General features: G+C 38.6%; 1 protein-coding gene and 1 long non-coding RNA gene across 15 annotated transcripts in view; one reads left to right on the top strand and one right to left on the bottom strand.

Annotated features, from left to right (window-relative positions):
* Nucleotides 1-21,722, bottom strand: part of CLYBL (citramalyl-CoA lyase) — a 287,479-nt gene that overhangs the window by 25,074 nt on the left and 240,683 nt on the right. For all 10 annotated transcript variants that reach the window (XM_054245852.2, XM_035293302.2, XM_078374237.1 and 7 more), the window contains 5 exons: nucleotides 19,344-19,532; nucleotides 15,331-15,432; nucleotides 13,510-13,603; nucleotides 12,046-12,213; nucleotides 7,382-7,506 (listed from right to left, as the gene is read on the bottom strand). In XM_054245852.2, the coding sequence (XP_054101827.2) occupies nucleotides 7,382-7,506; nucleotides 12,046-12,213; nucleotides 13,510-13,603; nucleotides 15,331-15,432; nucleotides 19,344-19,532 (678 nt within the window). The remainder of the gene's footprint in view (nucleotides 1-7,381; nucleotides 7,507-12,045; nucleotides 12,214-13,509; nucleotides 13,604-15,330; nucleotides 15,433-19,343; nucleotides 19,533-21,722) is intronic.
* LOC128929756 (uncharacterized) overlaps nucleotides 1-21,722 on the top strand; it is a 134,114-nt gene that overhangs the window by 80,828 nt on the left and 31,564 nt on the right. For 3 of the 5 annotated variants that reach the window (XR_013535943.1, XR_013535957.1, XR_013535953.1), the window contains exons 3-5: nucleotides 11,751-13,757; nucleotides 18,229-18,379; nucleotides 19,574-19,695. This is a non-coding gene — a long non-coding RNA (uncharacterized LOC128929756). Of the gene's footprint in view, nucleotides 1-11,750; nucleotides 13,758-18,228; nucleotides 19,696-20,205; nucleotides 20,552-21,722 lie in introns of those variants that run through there. The other 2 variants (XR_008476841.2, XR_013535962.1) reach the window with 2 other exon arrangements.

The raw sequence follows: 21,722 nt of genomic DNA, 5'->3' as shown, positions 1-21,722 counted from the left end.
GGCAAGAGTAGGCAAGTCTTTGTTTTCAATATTTTTTCATAAGGAAATCTGGAAAAATAAAGCCGAGGATGCTATGTAGAAAGCTTTGGATTGAGGTGAAAACAATTTGATTTATAAGCATATCAAAATCGAAAGGAGTGAACACATTTGCCATCAAATTAGGTTTTGTGCTTAATTTTCTCAGTTTTTAAAGTGGCTTTATTGAGGTATGATTTGCATACCATAAAATTCACCCATTGTAAGTGTATAATTCATTGATTTTTTAGTAATTGTGTAGAGTTCTGTAACTATCACCTGCACCTCATATTTCTTTTTGAAACCAGAAATCTTGCCTAAAGATTTTAAGTTATTTTCAAACCAACAGAAATGTGTAACAGGTCAAATGTTTAAATATCTTTATTTAAAAATCTTTGACATCAAATTTAAGCTCCTATTGCCTATGAGAAAAGCAGATAATGAATGTCATTTACAGCAGTTTGTAGCTAAGGCCAGTAATGCTAAACTTCCTCTATTTCATACTCTGCAGGCTACTTCTCTCTTTGAAAAACAGATTTAATGAGCTAACATTAACTGGAAGAGACTTTGAAAGATTTACTAAAATACTGATACATTTTTCAAAGTACAATTGAGGAATAACAACTGATGAAACAATTGATGAAAACATTTTCAATTTTTCTAGAAGGCAGCCTAAGTATGTCATACATTACTGTTAAAAATACAGCTAATAATTATTCTTAGCATTGTCAGGAATTTGGAAACCAGTTAGCTAAATATTGTTTACTAAATGTGTTTTGCCTACTTCTTTCTGCCCAAGATGCTGCAGGGAGGTGCGTGCTATCGTAGAGAGAATCCCTTATTCCCTAGGGTAGTGCTAAGAAATTGCCTTACTTTTTTTTTTTTTTTTTTTGAGGCCCACTGACCTAAACTGGAAGAAAAAAAGAGAATTATAGAAATGGTTGCTTTCTATTTTTAATAAACTTCAATATAAAAAGAATGACAAAAATAATAAATACAACCAAAGCAATTAAAAGAATGCTCTCAAAGTCTCTATTGTAATCAGCTAAAGGAAAGAAGGCAAGAGATGGCGGGGTGGGGGGTGGTGTGGAGATAATGTGCTGAGAAAGAAAAAGATGAGAAGAAAAAGAGGAAACATAATTCAGGGCAAGGAACATGAGAGGGGCACAGAAAGACACACACACAGACCCATCCATCCTTAGAGAAATACAGCAAAAGGAAGAGAGGGAAAGGTGTCCAAGGAACAAAATGGTCCTCTCCTGGACATCACCTGGATCTCACTATCATGGGGTGTGTGCGAGCACAGCTGTAACTAAGAGTGTGATTCTGGGGACCTGTCCTTTGATGTCCTTGAGATGGCACTGGGCTCTGGAGTAGATATGGCCTCTCTGCCAAAGGCTCCCCAGGCTTGCTCTGGGAGTTTCCGATCTATGCTTGGAGACTGAACGACTGATAACTAACAATATGAAGTGGGGTTTGCGGTGAACGGAGCCTAGAAGGCTTCCTAGGGCAGGGCTGGGGGATGAGGGCGGGGCAGCACTGAGCAGGAAGGCGTGTGGGGAACAGCAGCTGGGAACTCGGGAAGGCCCATGGAAACCCCGGTTTCTCTCTTTCCTCATTGGTTTCTGCTTATGCTCAAGAAAAGACATTCACTAGAACTACCCAAATTCACACTTTGACTGTGACTGAGTGCTTTTAAGGCTCTACCTCGTTTTGGTTTTAAGTGTGGGTATTTGTGGTAATTCAACTGAAGCCACATTTATGCTATTTCATATCTTTACTTAGAAACTAAGCCTGAATTCTGCTCGCAGCCCTCTCTCCACCTTGGCGGTGACACTGGGCAGCTTCTGAAGCCTTGCTGGGTTTCAGTGCATTAAGTCATAAACTGAAGGAATCTGACTAGATTTCTGAGATGTCATCCAGCTATAATAATTACATCTTTAAAATCAAAATTGAGCAAATAGAACTCTGAAAAATGTAAACCTGGATAAAGAATATTTTGATTAAAATATCCTTAAGAATGTATTATAAATTAAGGACAAAGCAAACCATTTAAAACATTATTTGATTTAACCTACATTAAAAATACTTTTTTTTCTTTTTCTTTTTGAGACAAGAATCTTGCACTGTCGCCCGGACTGGAGTGCAGTGGTGTGATCTCCGTTCACTGCAACCTCCGCTTCCCGGGTTCAAGTGATTCTCCTGCCTCAGCCTCCCAAATAGCTGGGATTACAGCTGCCCACTACCATGCCCAACTAATTTTTAATATTTTTAGTAGAGACGGGGTTTTACTATGTTGTCCAGGCTGGTTTCAAACTCCTGACTTTGTGATCTGCCTGCCTTGGTCTCCCAAAGTGCAGGGATTACAGGTATGAGCTGCTGCGCCTGGCTCATTAAAAACACTCTTATCCTCTAATACCAAACCAGCCATTTGCCACTAAAAAAAAAAAAGTGAAATGGGATATAATATGATTTCATTACTTTGTAGCATTTCATTACTTTGCTTTTACGTGTTTAAAATTTTGCAATTTGGTATTAATCCATCCAATCTTAATGTCATCATTGGCAGACTCAGCTTTTCTAAGAACTGGACATTAAAAGTCAAAATTATGGCCAATCTTTCAGAAAATGTTAAATGAACAGGGAAATAAAGGGAAACCTACAATTACTAAGAATCTCAAAAATAGAGTTATGTCTCTCCATCTTTCATTTTCACTGCAAACCCCTAAGCTCTGATTTTTGTGTTCCTGCTCATAAATCCAGAGGGAAGGCTGTGGGTGGCAGGCTGCATGGGTGTGGGAGGATACACTGCTGTCCAATAGTGGAGTCAGCCCTTTCAGTTGACAAAGACAACATCCCCATCTTTAGATGGTTTATTTGATCTGCGTGAAAGAGTGGCAGTGGTGTTTCTGGCACTTGAATAAGCGGAAACAATATTTTTGGCTAGAGAAACTTCTGAGTTCTCTCAGGGAGCCTTCTAGAAGGCCATCTGGACCAAGCAGTATTTCTTTTGTAAAGCCCTGCATTTGGAAACAGAAACGAAAGGTGTGCGAGCAGCAATCAGACACCTATGAAAATGATTGGCTTTCAATATTTTGGTAGGAGGGATTTATTACTGTTTGTAAAGTTTCCGGATGAAGAGACACACATAAGGAAAAAACCTCTTTCTTTATTAAGAGATACATTTCCAGTTTATATTCCAGTAGAAGATGTGTTTATTAATGTGAACTTATCAACTGGCGCTATTTTTCTCTCGAGTGAAATTAGAATGACTGTTCTGTGTGATATTTACAGTTGTTAGTCAGGTAGTAATCTTATTTTTGACATTTGCAATTGTTCACTGAACCTAGAATTTAAAGATGAACACTTCCCCTTCCTCAGTCTTTCGCCAACTTGTGAAGCTATAATGAATGGGAAAACATTGAAAAAATTAAACGAAATCCTTCCAAAAATCAAACAAAGCACTTACAGCCAGGATGTGAATACAAGAGAATGTTTGGAAAACTGAAAATGAAGCAAAGCCATATTTGTAGCCAGATACTGCAAAATATGAATATTCAAGCAAAGTGTCTTTAACAATTTTACACACATAATCCACTGTACTATTCTTTCATATTTTTCTATTAGAGTCTCCATTTAGAAAGAAATAGTAACCTCCTACATGAAGATTTCCTGTGATTAGTGATTGTTTTAAAAAAGCAACGGGCTGTTTCCTTTAGCTGTCATTTTTGCCTAAGAAGTAACGAATATGGAAAGATAAAAACCTCAGCACTAAGTTCATATTACAGATTTGAGAAAATACGCCTTGGCGTATATACTTGAATGTATATATGTTGTATAAACATGTATGCTATATGTATTTGTTTATGTAAAATTATCACTTCTCTTGATATCAATATTATCTAATTATTTGCTTGAGATGTTTTCAAGTATCCAACTTTTATAGCATATAAAATTCTTTATTGATAAAAAAGAACTATTAAAATCATATTACTTTAATAAACAATACTAAATTCAGTTTTGAATGAATTTTCAAATATTAATGGAATCACCACTATTATTAAAAAAGACATAAAAATGGAATCGACTTTTAAGAAAATCCTTTACAAATTTAAAACAAATCATGTGGAAAGGATTTACCCTGGCTAAAGGCATTTTACCAAATAATTTGAAACTAAAATAATGGCATGCAGGTTGTATCTCAAAATACATTTTTCTGGAAAGATGGAAGAAAAGTCAGTTTGATTAATACTGTGGCTGGAGGCCTTACAGCTGATGTTGGCTAAATTAAAACCATTTTAGTTTATGGGAATTAACATAAGAGCACAGATTATTTGGAATGTTTAAAGTTTTTCCAACAGATTTTAATCAGATAAGATAACCTGGAGTCCCCATTGTCAGTCTCCAGCCCTAACTCTGATTACTGAGGGCTATTGTGCCAGGCAAAATTTTCTAGCCTGAAAACACCTCTCAGTTTCCTGAAACAAAGCAGTCACAAGCATCACTGCCTGCCAAACAGGGACAGATGATATGAGCTGATTGTTACTTGTTTTAACATAAAGTGATTGTCAACCAACATTATACTAAGGACACCACACTTTATTTCCTTAGAACTTTTAATTAAAACACCCCCAAAATTCTGTGATACCAGTCCGAACCTCAATAATTTATCTTCTCTTGGTCTAAGGAGTCCCATGAACTTTGTCACTTGAAAAGGTAGTACTTTTTATTTGTGAATAATCGTAATGATTATTATATAGAAACACATGACCCAGCACCCCCTGTGGAACTTCAGCTCTACCTTTGGTGTTTGGGCCGGATAGAATTTAAGATGCGAGCAGGATGAAGCAGAGAAAAGCAAAGATACATAATTTTTCCTTCTTGGGTCATTTCTACTCAAAAGCATTACTTGAATGAAATTTTCATCAGAGGGAGAAAAAAGGTCTTTTGGAAATTTATGACTGTCACACTAGGACACAAACCATCGGTTTCCTATCTTTGAGAGAGTCATCTGTGCTTCGCACGAAATATCTGAGGGTTCATGTTTTCATCAGTGATTCACATTTGAAATAAAACAGACTAGAGGTTTGTTGGAAGCAACACTTTATACAATTGTGCAACCTATTTATACAAAATCTTTACAAACAGAACCCACATTATTTAAACCCCAAGATCCCCTCAAGATCCAGAGTTACCTACCTGCAGATCCAATTTCTGTGACCAGCCAGTTTATAGGCAAAGTGAAAGAAACATGCTAACTGGATAAAATAACCATATGTCCCTACTGGAAGCCCCATTACTTGAATCATTTCAACCTTGCTGGACAAAACACCAGGAGAATTTGCTGTAGGAAACAAACCTCCACGAATGGGGCAAGGAAGAAATTACCTAATAGTTAGTCTCCCCTCTGCTCTGATTTCTATGGTTCTGTGTTAAGAAAAGCCGTCCTGCCACACTGTGGTGAGAGCTTATGCCTCAACAAGAGGGTATTTCTTATTTAAAAAAAAAAAAAAAAAATTCTAGAATTGAACATTTAAGTTGCCAACATCAAAAGATACGCAACTTTGGGAACATTTTCCCAAGGAATAACGCTTTTCAAGATACAATGGAAAAGGGTCATTTTCTTCATTCAAAAACTTAAATGCTGAGAAAAGCACATGTTTCTGGTTTGACTTCTGTTTTCTGGCTACTGAAATTCAGGGTAACCTCTCCTATACTCCTATCTGCTTACAATGCCAAGTGGCCTCCTTTGATGCTACCCCTTGTGAAACCCAGCTTGGATGGGTCACAGACACATTGCTGGCCTAGACTGGAACTCTGCTCTCTCCTTTCAATAGTCCACATGCTGCCTCAGGTTCTTATTTCACCAGGAAGCGTTTATAAGATGCGTGCCCTCAGCTAGCACAAGGCACGTGCAGAGGTATAGAGCATTCAGTGTGGGTGTGCACGGGCAGGAACATGAGAAGAGGGTGGATGGAGTTATTTGCACATGTGAATGAGAGTCCATGGCTCTTAGTTCTAGGTGAATATCTACATTTATTCATGGGAATCTTGATTTGGGGTTAAGACACAAAAATGGACATTAAATACAAGGTCAACTTAAAATATTGTTTCTATGAAAGGCATTACTTTTCTGATGGCCACTGTTGATGTGAAATGGAAGGAAGAATGCTGTTTATCATGAAATTGGTTTAATGTAACATATTCTGCCTTTGAATATTAAGTGTGAGTTTGTGCAAAAACAAGCCTGCTGGTGTGAGTGTGCCCATGTGTGCATGGGCTGAACGTGGACATCCTTAGGGCATGACCCATTTAATGCTGCTGCCCACTTTGGCAAGTCCTGGGATTTTCAGGTGTCCTTGCCGCCAGTAAAAAGTACAAGGGACATGTCTCACGTGGATGTCACAGGTTCAGGTTCCCACTAAAAAAACAGGATTTTTTTTTTTTTTTTTTTGGCAGGGGGAAATGCTTAATATAAATTTTCAATATTCTTTCCCCTAAGTAATTTTGCATTGTAGGTATCAAAACTTTACTCCTTCTGGAAGTCACAAGGCTGAGTTTAGAGATTACCTCTAGGATAGATTTATAAATGTAACTTTCCCTCCTATCCTCTTAAAAAGAGGCAAACGGTATTATTGCAAATAACCTTTAAGATAATTAACTGACAATGCTGCAACTAGCATAAAATCTTCCTTCAGGCGACACCTAATTTAAGTGTTACTGGCACAAAGTGGAGACAGATTGTGCATTACCACTGCAATATTTACATAGCAGAAACCCACAGAGCAGGAAACGCGAGGCTCAATGATGCACTAAATTAGGAACAACCGTACTCCAGTGTTAATTTGCTTTCTATTCCATCCAAATCTCAGGTCCAGAAATCGGTACAAACACATATACAACCTCCCACTCTTAAATGACTAAACCGGAGGAGATTTCTGTACTCCCCCCCCAAATTAAAATAACTTGAAATTTATTTCTTTCCTCCACAAGAACCATTTGGTCAAACTGTGTTTATTTCATTACAACTTGTTCTCACTTTGATCTAAAATTATTTTCATATGAATGCTGCATAGAAGTCTGTATAGAAACACTAAACAGATTTCTATTTTCTCTAAGGCTGCCAATATATTTTATGAAAAGAATAAAATGAGAGACTTGAGAGCCAGTTAGTGAAATATTTAGGAACATGGGCAGGGCAAATCTACCTTAAGCAATTTTCTCACTGGTGAATGTTTTTCCCTCCCCTTCCCCTCTCCCCAGATACAATGAGTTTTCTTAAACCGTTCACACAACATATTTGTTTCATTCTTCCCGACAATATTTTAAACACTACTTTCACCCAAGGCATTAACAAAACATTTACCTTTCCTAATTGTTGATGTTCTGTAAAGGCAGCAATCAGTTCTTCAGCCCACTTCATTTTTTCAGGGGAAGGAGAAAACTGCTCCTGGACCACAGCAATTTGGTTAGGGTGAATCACCTGCTTACCTGCAGGAAGATTAACAGCATCAGAACCACGAAACAGCAAACAGATGCTCAAACACGATGCTTCTGTCAGGTGAGGTTCCTGGATGCCTCACAGACTGTATGTTAAATAACTAATTTAAAACTTACAGGGAGAAAACAAAACAAAACAAAATCTTCAATCAGACAGGCTTTTCCAGAATACCACATAAGAACAACTACAACAATGGAAGTAATTGTGTTTTCGATCCTATAGAAATGCCACCTTAGTGCAGATAATCTCTTATTTTTAGTTACAGGTGGGCTGACTAGGCAGCTTGTTGAATAACTACTTTGGCTGGGACTTTAAAGGATAATGTCTGCAAATTAGAGTGATTATTTTGAGTTGAAGTAGAAAATAATTAAATGAGAATTCTCTTAAATTTTCTAAGTTGTCTTTTGCTTTCTTTGTAGGATTATACTTCCATGACTTCTTTTAGAAGTAGTCTGCTGGTTTTCATAAAGCTTACAGATGCAGTCATTACAACTATATTATTATCAAATACAGTCTTACAATAGTATATTTAATTTTTTTTCTTTTGGATGAACATAGTTTATGTGTCATTTCTGACCCCTAACAGAAAATTGGATTTGAATAAAAATATTGTATTCAGTATGGTAAAATAGAAGGCAGATTTGAACACTGCAGCCTCTAGATTACTCCATTTAAAAATTTAAAAACTAGATACTTACAGAAAGTTTCTCTGTCCAAAAATATATCCAGATTTTCCCTTTTGGCTTATAGAATCAAGATTGTGTATTTCTCTCTCTAGAGCACCTTACATACCCCAGAAGAAACCTTATCTCTGTAGAAATGCCTTCCAAAAAGATTTATGATTCTTCTGATAGTCAAAAGATTTTAAATAAAAACATCATACAAAGATAAGAGCCACAGGATTTTGTGAAATAATGCAGTCGTTTAAAAAAACAATTTAACAACCAGGGAAGTGTGGAATCCAATCGGATCACTAATAAAATGCAACATAATTTAATGCTATAATAATGATGAGATTATATTGTTACATGATAAAGTTATGAACATAATTGGCTCTTTAAAAATGATTGTACACTTAATGATCATTTACTCTGCTAAATATACTTGTTGGTTTATCAATTTGCTTTGCTTTTAAAATAGTTATTTTAACACTTAGACAGTACAAATTATATTCTTGATATTTTGTATCCTTGCTGTCAATTCCTATTACTTGTCATTATTCTGTTTGAATGAAAAAAGGAATGATGCTTGTAAAAACAGATTTTTAGTGTTTCACATAAAAGAGTTTAAGTGGATAAATAATATATTTTCTTTCCAATGGCATAACTAAAACATCCTTGCTATTTCATTCTTTTCTGTCAGCATACTCATAAAATGTTAAACACTTATATAAATAAAGATTATTTAAATTACCTGAGGAATAATTTCTGGGAACGAATAACATGAGGGATGACAAATGAGGGCTTTTTCCAGTCATAGGTATTGAGATTATATTTAAGTAATCTAATAGTTGTTAGGATATTATTAATAAAGGATGTCAGTTCTGGGAGTCATTTCCTCCTAATTGTTAGCCCTGAATTTCTTAATTTATGTACATAATTTACACCAATGCGTAAAAGGCCAGATTTCATGGGAACTTCTTGGTACATGCACTATAATTTGAGGAGCAAACATAAACGATTTAAAATACTGTGAAATCACTGCTGGCTCTCCTTTCTCTAGTACGTATATTTTGGCAATGAGGCTAATTTTAAGATACATGTTAGGTTTTAGAAATGTATGAACATTCATATGTAAAGTTCTCTTTGTCATGTTTTATATATTCCAACAACTGTATAGTGGACTTTAATGTATTGTGGGAACCAGGCAAATATTTTATACAGAAGAGTTGTTATTGACAAGTTACTGAGAGGGTGCAAAATTGGAAGACATTAAAATTTATGACCATGAAATCCTTTTTACAGTACCGCTTGATATATCGTGCTTTAAATCAATACCTGTCAAGTCTTTTAGGTAACTGTATGATGGTGTCATTTTTGTCTTCTACAATAGACTGCAAAAAAGAAGAAAACCTATAGTGCTTCATATTTATAATCTGTCTTCTCAGCATGTAGCACTGGAGTAACTGTAATAACTAAGTCAGCTGTTAAGCCTTTATTCCAAGATTTAGTTTTGGTTTCTTTTTTTATTAAAAAATTCCTAGAGTTAATGACCATTTATACAGCCAATGCACTGATTTAAAATCAATCGACATGGATTGTGATTCTGGGAAATGATCGTAGAAAAGAAACTATAGCTAACTTTTAAAAACTACAACTCATTGAAAATCTATATCATTGTTTAAAGTACAGGAAATCCTTGTAGCACAGACTTAGTCTTCCTCACCAGTGTATGGATAATACAATACTTCACTGGATTTTAAACCTTTCAACCACCTGCTTCAGATGAGGCATGTCTTCCTGCCTCCCTCCCTTCCTCCCTCTTCCCCACTTTTCCTTTCCTTTTTTTTCTTTCCTTCTTTTCCTTCTGCTTGTGCAAAGCCCAAGGTATGGCAATCAAATGACAAAAAACTAGGATGAACAGATCCTGAGTGGTCTAAAATACTCATTAAAAAACATTTATTTTTTAAAATGACTACAAATAATCTTCTATCTTATCTGATTGATTACCTCTTATTGGTATGCAGAAATATAATTGGGACAACAAAGACCTTCTCTCTAAAAATTGCAAACTGCCTACAAAGTGTGGCTCCCTAGTTATGGCCTGGTTCCCTTGAATATATAATGGGCACCATGCCCTCTGTGCCTTGCCATTATCCTCGCTTCCCCCCCCTTTTTTTTTGGCGATTTAATACTCCCCGTTGTGGACAAACAATAGTGCCAGGTCCATAAGCTCCTCGTGCTGAGTTGGGCACAGTCTAGAAATTTAAACCTGATTTGAAATAGCCTGTCTTCTGCGATTGAATTAGGGGCCAAGTTAATTCAGTCCTGTATCTTGGAGACGCTCTCAAGCTCCCAGAGAAGTTCTGGGGCAAACGTTTACCCCGGAGGAGGCAGAGGAAACTCAGATTCTGCTGAGTGATGGTGGAGGGGTCAGTGTCAATGCAGTGCTTTCTCTTTTTTATTGAATTAATTCCCATTTCAGAGCAACATCTGGCTGCCTGGCAGCCAGTGCCATACATTTCAGGCCAACAACATCAGGGTCTATTAGATAAATTTCATGGAGTTTTTCTCCAACTTTTCCATTTGGGTCACATCCTAACCGGTCATTGGAAAGAGGCAGGAACAAGCACAATCCCATGGATGTGGCGGAGGACTCCTCTCTTCCTCAGTAACTGTGAAATGCAGGGAGGATTCATTTATTAATGGTTCAGATAATTGAAGAATATTTCTCTATACGGGATCACATTTATTTAAAAAATTGAGAGGATCATATTTACTTTAGCTCCTTGTGTAAAAAACACAAGAACAAACTCAGAGTTTTATTTAACTAGAATATAACAATAAAATAGCTTCTTAGGTCATTCAATTTTATTTTGGACTAAATCATCACCCATTCAGATATTTTTTACATTTAAGGCTGCTTTATGAGACGTTTCTTTTGGTAACCGCTACCTAGATACATTTAAAAAAATATTTGTAACAGGGGTATTGGGATGCTTGTCTGTCTCTTTTCCTTATTACTTGGGCACCCTTCTGATATTAATATTCTTAGAACTTTCAACAGAAGAACAGGTAAGAGTGAAGGAGTGCATCATGTTTCCCATGGTTGTCAGTTTGTGTGTGTGCAACTGCATGTGTATGTTTATGTGTAGAATCCTATTGTGGTTTTTCAAAAAATAGATCTCTGTTGTAAAAACACAATTTTCAGTTGCTCCCCTGGCTCATGGGGACCTGAGTGACCAGGCACACGAATCAACAGATATCCGCCTGTGCCCCAGACCGGACTGCAAGGGACCCGCTGATCCTAGTGCCAGTCTATGCCCGTAGGTGTCCATGTGGACACTTACTGGGAGGTAGGAGAGAAAGGAGGGGCTTGGACAGGCAGAAGAGCAAAAAACTAGTTATGAGTAAAAAAAACAAAACAAAACCAAAGACAATATCACCAACATTTTTTTTTCCAGAAATGAATTAAAACTTGAAAATTCTAGATTTTTCTTCCATCCATCAACCAAAATTCTTATGGTGGTTCACTCAGAAACGCTTTTTTTTAACCGCCTTCTCCCTCCCTACAGGTCAGCCAAGACTATAACAAAATGATTGGATCATTAAGAGGATGGAAAAAAAAAAAAGGCAACTAATATAAAGAGGAAATAAAATGAGTGATTTGTTGCTTGACTTGCGGGGCCAAAGAAAACCATGACAGTGTGTTTGGCAAGTTCTTCCCCTGCGAGGCTTTTTTATGTTTCAAATAGTGGGATAAGTATGGAGAATGCCTGATGACATCAGAAGAAGTGTTTTCGGGTCAAATTTCGACTTTTCTGGAATGCTTGCTAATTTGGACACTGCTTTCTGAGACAGGAATCATACCAGTGAAGCCCATCGCGGCTCCTTCTTGCGACTGTCTAAGAAGTCCATCTCCATCTCGAAAGTCAATGTACACCAGATCTATGGCCTGGAGACCAAAGGCTTTTGCTACGACAACAATCTTTTGCCGGGCGTAGAGAATATCCAGGGTTTCTTTGCTACTTGTTGCACCTGAAAACGGGATGTTAACAGAAAAAGGAGGCTTTAACTTTGGAAACCGAACCCAGACATTGATTATAAAAACTCAGTTTGTGCAGACACCTATGTCTCCCTGGGAATTGCTCCTCCGAAAAATAATTATTCAAATATAAATGAAATCTCATGTGTCTGTTTAACTGACAAGGCATCTTTCAGTAGAATTACTTCTACCTGCATTAAGAGAAGGCCCTTCCCCATTCCGGGAGGCTGGGTCAGGGTCGAAAGAGACCTCCTGATATGTTTTTTTTCCTTCTTATCATCGCTTGAAAAGTGCCAGTCCGAAGACAGCACCACAAAAGGTGGCCCAGCAGCTGTGCAGGGCAATGGTTCACTTTTCACAGTGAGCACAGAACTGTGTGTGCTGTGGCTGGCATGCCCTGTCCAAAGTGAAGTTCTGAGCCAAATGCTTCAGCTTCAGGGTCTGGATGGACAACTTGGGGAGATGGGAGGGCACTTGTTTTGAGAGGGCTGGAAAGCTTGGATATGCCTTCTATAGCCTGCTGAACTGCTGGATACACAAGTCTCCTGGAAGGACTCATATTAAAATAAATTCAGTTTTTTCACCCTGAGGGTAGGGAAGTGTTCCTATTTATATTTGGAACATGCCACTCCCTGCTCAGGGAAAGTGCCTGTCTTCAGGTCACTGGGACTGGTTTCTGTGGCCTCGACCTCTTTTCTAAATGCTTCACGGTGTCCAGTCAAACACGCAGACCTCTCGAGTGCAGAGCAAGAGGGATGGTGAGAATCAGTGAAAATCAGCACATTTAACATGAAAGTTCAAAAACACATTGTAAGAGAAATTTAAGATCCATTTAAAATAATATTTACATACTGTATATTTTACGTGGAAAACAATTCATTAAGGCAAATAAGAAATCGCCTTAAATTTGCATTAGAAATCTAGACAGCCCTCATACTGATGTGAAAACAAAATACTGAGGCAACGGTGAGGCTGTTCACATAATATATTTATTAGGCACAAAGGAGATGCCAGATATTCCTGAGCATGCCTGGGGGCTGCAACAGGCTTTCTATTGCTCACGTCTTTTATAAATGAACACAAGTAATAATGCAGTGTTCTAGAAGCAGGGCAGCTATGAGGAGCTCTAAATTATCAGGAAGTAGTGTCCACTCCATTGTCATGAAAAACCATTGTCACGGTTGGCAAATATATATTGTTATGTAAATATCCACTCCTGAGGGGCAAAGACAAAATATATGCACACGTATATACACACACACAGAAAAAAAGAGAGAGGTCTTTGACACCTATGCTGGCTCGAAAGTCTTCTCCTCCAAAAACGACTGCATCTAGAAAGAGACCCACTTGAGGCCCGATCTTGAGGGTTTCTTCACACACTGCCTGTAAAAGAGCAGAACAGAACCAAGGCTCACAGAAACGCGTGCGTCAGAGGGAAGAGGCACGGTGCATTTCAGTAACAGGACGACCTGACTCTTAACACAGTTTGGCTGAAAGCAGTCCTAAAAACGCACCCCAAATTTACCCCTTTCAAAAGGTATTTAATATCATTCAAGATAAGTATATTGTATATATTTGCTTTGTTTAATGAATTATATTAATAGAGTTATAATGCTCAAATCATAGCTCATCTCACTTTTGGAGCAACTTTGAGTTAACTCATTTTGCTTGCACTGTAAGTTATTTATATTTTTCCGAATTTGTTTTTGCTTTAAGAGACTCTCGTAAAACCATAGGGGAGAGGGAAGGAATTTTAAAGTCAAACTAATTGAATTATTTGCATTAGGATCAAGCACATAGTCTCAGGATTAAAGACCTACAAAAACCTACAACTGTAAAGGGGAAAATAAAAATGCAACGAGTCATCCAAGATGTGTTGATAAAGCAACTTCGACATTTATATATGAAAGTCAAGGCAAAGAGCATTCATCACAGATGTAACCGTGAATCTTGAAAGGTGGAGATAGAACCTGCTAATATATGTGGGTGGGAAAGAAACAAGGAACCGGTGGGGACACTGTTGATTACTTTCAGACATTGTAAGTGTTTCTAAGTACATTATGGAATAAAATGTCGAAGCAGTGCTTAAAATTAAATCACTGGATGAATCCGGTTACATCTAAGGGATATGCTTTTGATTATATTCTCAGTATCCTAAGGCTGGCTGGAAGAATTTGCGGTTAGTTATATAAACAAGCTGCTCATGGGACAAGGCTTGAAGCAGCTCCCCAAACATTTGCACTCGACCCCTTCTGCACAGCCCAAGGTCTCAAAGTTGCCGCTCACATATTCTCTCTCTAGTACATTTTGATTATGTTTTTTTCTTTGTTTTTAGTGATTTCTTTTCTCCTGCCCTCTGGGGGGACTGAGGTGGGGGAAGGGAGTGGAGGAACTCTGAGAAGGGGGTGCTAGATTGATGTTCGCAGGTCAGGTGGAAAGAGAGGTGTATTTTGGAAAATAATATAAATGCCCCCTGATAAATGAGAAAAAACGAGCTAGCTCTGAATTTGTTAAGGCAGGTAGTTTGGTGCAACCACACAATGGCTGAAAACACTTGGCTCAGCTAATATTCCCACTGTACATTAGAAAATGTTCAATGTTCTAATGTGGCAAATTGAAAAAAAGGTACTGCAAATTATTTGTGTGCATGAACTTACAAACAATAATCTTATCTGCTAGACATTACTGATGAGGTTGCTACAGAGAGGCCGGGAAATTTCCCAATGAAAAGGCAATTGATAGAATATTTCAAAGTTAATTCATAAGGGTGACAAAATAAATTTTTATGTACATTTAGTCTATAAATGCAATAATTCAAAGCATATAATTACACAGTGATTAATTAAAATTGTCACTAGGAATATATACATGTTTCAATTAAATATTTTGGACTGGGAAGCTTTTCTTCTACTTAACTGATTTCATTGTTTCCTCAGATGCTGGTAACCTGGTTTTTGTACTGTTACAGATAACGAATGGTCTTCAAGGTTTCCTTTGCTTATAAATCTCTCCAGAAACATATTTTAATACGATGTTAAAATTGAAAACAAAAGTTCTCTTTAGGTGATAAATAAAATACTAACTTATTAACCATATTATGGTTTTCTTACCTTAAAATTGAGCAAACCCATTGCAGTTTCCACAAAAGGGATTAAATTCATTGGTTGTTCAAGTTTTCGGCCTTTTAAGTGGAATGAAAATTTGTCTGCAAACTAAAATCAGAAGTGTCATAGGTGATTAGTGGGGAAAAAATGTACAATCACGGAAATGTAGATACAGAAGTAGTATTTAAGTCTTTGACCTGAGGAAGTCATATCCAAGCCTCTTTCATCCACACAAAAGAATTTTTTTAAAAAAATAAGAAGACAGACCAAAGAAAAGGTAATGAAGTTCCCAGCAAACTAAATAGTAAAACCCCAAGCATTACAATTTTTTTCTCCCAAAGGAGCAACTTAAGGCCTAGGAGTTAGAACTGGAAGAAGAGAGTATCAGCGCTTTCCCTGGAAACATATTTACTTAAGACCTCTTGCCCTCACTTCGTTAAATGCAAATGGTAGGCCCTGAAAACAATGAAGGCTTCCTCTACCTGCCATTCTGTTTTTGTTTCGTGCCCAGCACTGACATCAGTGTAACTGTTCAGCAGCCTTCTACATGGAGTCCATATTATTCATTATAGCACCGTTACCCTTTGTTCAGAAGGTTTTTCTTCATAATTTTTTAGCTTACCTAGGAAGACCTTAAAAAGGAAGTTTAATTCTTTGAAGACCAAAGCTCGCCAATTTTTTCCATGAGACCAGTTCACAGCTAGCTCTGTGCTGCCAGTGGGGTAGCCCAAATTCCAAAATCTATCATCTGGAAACATACAAAAGCTCTTGGCCAGATTCCTCCCCCCCTTCAAAAGGGGGAAAAACACACTCTAAATTGTAAATCTATTATGTCTATCTAGATCTAATAAGCTGTGGGGAGATAGAAAAGAAACACAGGTATGATAAAGATATTTTTGTAAATAAAGATGAAAACATATATATCCATTTTAAATTTAAGGAATATTCAGCCATTAATGGATATCAAAGGAAAAGGGAATTTTAATCATCTCTCCATTCAGTCTCAGTTGGGTAAATCATATCTAGAGATTTGCATAAATATAAACCATCAAAGACTTTTCATCTTCAAAGGGGGTTTCAAGACCCTATAAGCTTTGTACTGTAATCATCACAGGTCACCACCCTGCAGGAATAAGGCTGCTATGGCAACATAAAAAACTAATGCTGAAGGCTTAGCATAATATTCTGACTAATAGAAAGGAAACTCATTTGAAAAGCTGGCAGCCTATTTACCAGAAGCGGGATTAGAGGTGTTATTTCCCCTTTTAGCTGCCCCCTCCTTGCCGGTGCACCACCCCCCTAAAAAATCTAATCACTGGGATCTTTAAAAAGCTTTTGAGCAATTTGCAGTAACTTTACAATTAGGCTAAAATAAATCACAGCTTTCAGTAATGAAGAATTATTCCCAGTTGCTCCCACTGCCCCCCTTCAAAGGGCATCATCATCACCTCCTTAGTAACTTTTCAAGGGAAGGAATAACTCAACCAGCATAGTGAGAAGAAGCAGAGGGCGACAATTTCAGGGGATAAAATGTGTAGTATTTGAGGTAGATGAAAATCAAACATAATTTATTTCCCATTTATGCTAGAAAGTGGTAGCACAGTATTAGTGGTGTTGGTGTTAAAAATGTAGTAGGGATTTTTTTTTTTCCTCATTAAAAAAAGAAAATTTGCCAAGTGACTTGCCCCATTCTTTGTGGTAAGTTATAACTACAAAAATCATAGCGTTTAAAACCAAGTAAATGCTTTACAAGATATTCCCTGTTCTTGGTGAGAAAACCCCTAATGCCTTTTGTTTTTAAGCCAATAGGGGCATTTAAAAATTAAATATTCTAGCCCATCTTCCTCCTCCTCCTCCCCCCCTTTCTTAAAAAATTGCATTAAGTACTAACACAAAAGGTAACTAGTGGAGAAGTTTCCATTAATTTTTTCAAAAGGAGACGATTAAATGTTTCCGGCCTGGTAAAGTGTTCATTTCAGCGAGGTGGAGGGGACTGGGGTAGGGGGAGGAGAAGAAGGGGGAGAAATCACAAAGAGATTGGGGAGGAGATGAAGTAGCAGGGCTCAGCGATTCTTTCAATTCCAGTGCACACCCAATAGTGTGCTGGAAGAATGCACACTGTTCGGGATTTGTGGGAGAATTGTCCCATGACAAAGGAGGCAGGGTTACGCTTGTTATAGTCCAATAAGCCGTGCCAGTCAAACAAGAACCCACACTAGCGACAAAAGGCTAGCGAGAGATTCTCACACAAAAGAAAACAAGTAAGCCCATCTTTCAGTTGTGCATCAGGCTCTGGGTTTTATGCTTCGCATAAATACAAACGGAGAGGAAAAAATAAACAGCCAAAAGGACTTCTGTTAACTAGAAGTCTGATTTAAATTTCTGTATGTGTCTCACTTCCAAGGATTTAAAACAGCGAACAGGAGCCGTAGCTGAAGGTTGGTGGGTCCTCCCTCCCCCGTCTTAAATTAAGGGTAATAACAGTGATAAATAGGCATTAACTATGAAACCAAAAGGGAACAGTGACTTCAGAGTCCATTTCAATCAACTTAAGACATATTTGAATGAGCTCAGGGCCCTTCAGGATATTAACATACTCTAACTAGTATCTCTCAGCTTCTCAGGGTAACCCTGGAGAGCAGAACTCCAGCTTAGTCAGTAAATACTGGTGCCTGAATACGGGTCTTCTACAAGGACCCAACACAGAGCTGTCCAAAAGAAACTGTACAGCAGCAGCTACATCCATAATTTTAAATTTTCTCGTAGCCACATTCAGAGGGTAAATTGAAACAGGTGAATTTAATAGTATCTTGTATTCAACCCAACAGATCCCTAATGTTATTTCAATGTGTAATCCATATAAAAACGACTGAGATAATTCACATTCTCTTTTTGTCCCCTCAGTGAATCCCAAGTCTTCAAAATCGAGTGTGTATTTTGCACTTCCAGCACATCTCAATTTGTGCTGGCCACATTTCAATGCTCAGAAGCCACATGTCACAGTGGCCGTGCCACCGGGCGATGCAGACTTGGCGCATCCGGGCGCATTCAGAAGGTGAGCAGTTTCGTCGGTGTTACAGCCACTCAGGGTATTGCTGAGGCGGCAGCCGCAGCCTCAGAGATAATATTAGATGTGGCTTCCATGAAACCACCATTGCCCACTCGCCCTGACCACAAATTTGTCCACTTTTCACACCTTACAGGCTCTCTGCCACTGAATGACACAGTGAAATGTTACTTTATTCAGGAGAGATCTGCAGAAGAAAAGCGACCCTCGAATGAAATCTAGCCCCTCCCCCCTTTTTGTCAATTAAAACAATCATAGTGTAATTAGGCCCATTTCAAAAGTTTTCTTAAGTAATTTGACATGCCAGCCACTTTACATTTCAGGTTTTTATTGGCTGAAAAGTCTGTCATGAAACACAAACACACCTGTCAGCAATTTAAAAAGGACGCACTGGAGAACTGTTCAGGAAATAATATCTGTGCTAATTAAAACCACTAGTTAAAAGCTTCCTGTTCATTCCTCTAGTTGCCCTAAGGAGTGACCTTTTCCTCCCCTTCTTTGGGTTTATTTTTTCATATGCAGCAAATGTGCCCTCCCTGCCTGGGATGATTTCAGATGAATCTCAGTAAGAGCCACTTACGTCACTGCTCTTCCAGGTGGAGGCCTTGGCTTAGGGCCAGGTGGGGTGGAGGAAGGGATGAGATTCTCAGGCAACCTAGTTTCCAGGGATTACTGTGGGAGGGCTGCTGAGGAGGCTGTTCTGGCCAAACCACACATCCAATTAGGAAGCCAAGCATCATTTCAGAAGTGCAGTTGTTCCACAGAACACTTTGGGCAAAGGCAAACTTTCCTTGTGTGAAAGAAACGGATTCCTGCACGTACTGCTTTTTCTCAGTTCCCTTCCTCACTGCTCTGTGCATGCATTTTCCAAACCTGTGGCACCCAGATCCCTTCTTCCTGTTACTCCTCCTCAGCTACTCCTGAGTCTTAAAGCAAAGCATTAGCTACTCACCCATTGGATTTCTTCAGGACTCTCCACCTTTGGTAGCATCAGGCTGGAAGGAAGGACCCGGGATTGCAGAAGGGTCTCTAGGTCTTCTTCCGCCAGACCGCTGGAAACTGAGTTGACTCTCACACATTTTTCAGTAGAGCCCAGATCAAAGTCCTCAAGAGTTTTTACAATTCTCAGTCGAGCTTCATTCTATAAGTGTCAATAAAAATGTGTTTCTTTTTATCATTGAGGGGAGCACCATCAAATGGTCTATGAAACTGTTACATGGATTCAGAGTCTGAGCACCACTATTCTATCTACACATTTCCTGTCCACCAAAAAAATATTTGAAAGAAGTCATCCAGTCTGAAAGGTGAGCAGTTGACTTCTAGGCTTCATTCAGGATGGCACTAACATAGCTGAGATGCACTGTAATGCCCACTGGTGCACAGTAATGCCGTCTTTCTCAGTAGCATCACGTCCCAATTGGAAGGGAAAAATAATTAATAGGTAATTTTTCACTGACTGAGCATTAACTAAGTGCTAAGCATGGTTGTATGTTCTTTACCTGCACCTTCTCATTTAATATACATAAGAAATTGGCTAACATCTGGATTGTGGCTGTTTCGTCTGTCAGCTTCTTCACATTAGGGGAAAAAGTAAGGATTTTTCTTTTTCCATAAGCATCATGCTTTTTTTTTGTTTTTTGGTTTTTTTTTACTATTTTATTGCAACTGAGTTGAATCTTGACATTCAATTAAGAAGATGCTCACAGGAATCTGACAATAATTGCTACAAAAAAAGCTCCAGTTCCTTCAGGTAGAAGGCAGGGAATCCCTTCATGAAGTGCTTGACAAATACATTTTTTTCTTTGCCTTGACAGGCTTTGCTCCACAGTTCAGAGAAGCTGAAAGGCTGAATGTCTGCCTCAGTATTTGAATTATCCCCAGAAAAACTATATGAAACCAAGTATGTTATGTATTGGCTTTGGCTCTGGGGTGATGAAGATGGGGTGGGGGAGAGAAAGAAGTGCATGCAGAGGGTGAGGGTTGGAGTCGACAGAAAGAAAGCACTTGGGGCCATTACTTCCTGCCAATTTCAGTTTCAAAAGCAAACTCCTCCAACTTGCCAACAGCCCTCAACAAATTCTCATTGTCAGAATGAACACTTATCAAAAGTAGATTCATTTGGGAAGGGTTTTTATGATACTAATAAAACTTTAAAGCTTCTCACTGCTGGTGAATTTTTTTTTTTAAGTCTTAATATATAGCCATTTGAAAAGCAATACTGATCTAGGAAAATAGCAAACCAAAGTGGCAACAAAAAAGAATTATTTAAGCCAATATTGAGTCTAAGTTCCAGTCAACAAGACAACCCAGGACAGAAGATTTAAACCAGACAGACGTGGGTCTGTGAGCAGGGAGAAGCAAGGAAGCTTCCAAATGTGGTCTGAGTTAAACAGTGTGAGGAAACGGCAGCTTAGAGTTGTCAAGTCAGATGGAAAGAGAACCTACGACAGCTTAGGACAGCTCTGTGAAGTCCTGATTTACAGAGTTCGACTGCCAATGATTAGGCAAAGCTTAGACAAAAGCAAGAGAGAGCTCAGACTAGTCAGAGATAATGCAGCCAACAATGGCTTGGTTCCCTGTCATACCTTTCTTTGATTCCATAGATTAAAAAACTCACCCACTTGCTCTCCCACACACTCTTCATTACAGCCATTAAATACAAAAATCTTTTTTTTTTTTTGGTGAGACAGAGTCTCACTCTGTCACCCAGGCTGAAGTGCAGTGGTGCGATCTCGACTCACTGCAATCTCTGCCTCCCAAGTTCAAGCAATTCTCCTGCCTCAGCCTCCCGAGTAGCTGGGATTACAGGTATCTGCCACCATGCCCAGCTCATTTTTGTATTTTTTAGTAGGGATGAGGTTTCACCATGTTGGCCAGGCTGACCTCAAACTCCTGATTTCAGGTGATCCACCCGCCTCAGCCTCCTAAAGTGCTGGGATTACAGGTGTGAGCACCACACCTGGCCCTAAATACGGAAATCTTAAAGGTGAAGGGCAGAAGTTAGCGAAGTATCTTGGCTCTAAAGCAGTCTAGAGCTGCTGGAAGAAATACTTCCACCTCCGGCTGGGCTCAGTGGCTAACACCTGTAATCCCAGCACTTTGGGAGGCTGAGGCGGGTGGATCACGAGGTCAAGAGATCAAGACCATCCTGGCCAACATGGTGAAACCCCATCTCTATAAAAAAATACAAAAATTAGCTGGGCATGGTGGCACACACCTGTAGTCCCAGCTACTTGGGAGGCTGAGGCAGGAGAATTGCTTGAACCCAGGAGGCGGAGGTTGCAGTGAGCCGAGATTGTGCCACTGCACTCCAGACTGGCGCCTGGCGACA

This window comes from Callithrix jacchus, chromosome 1 (genome assembly GCF_049354715.1).
Source record: "Callithrix jacchus isolate 240 chromosome 1, calJac240_pri, whole genome shotgun sequence".
Taxonomy (NCBI): Eukaryota; Metazoa; Chordata; class Mammalia; order Primates; family Cebidae; genus Callithrix; species Callithrix jacchus.
This window is presented reverse-complemented; position numbering and strand designations above follow the sequence as displayed.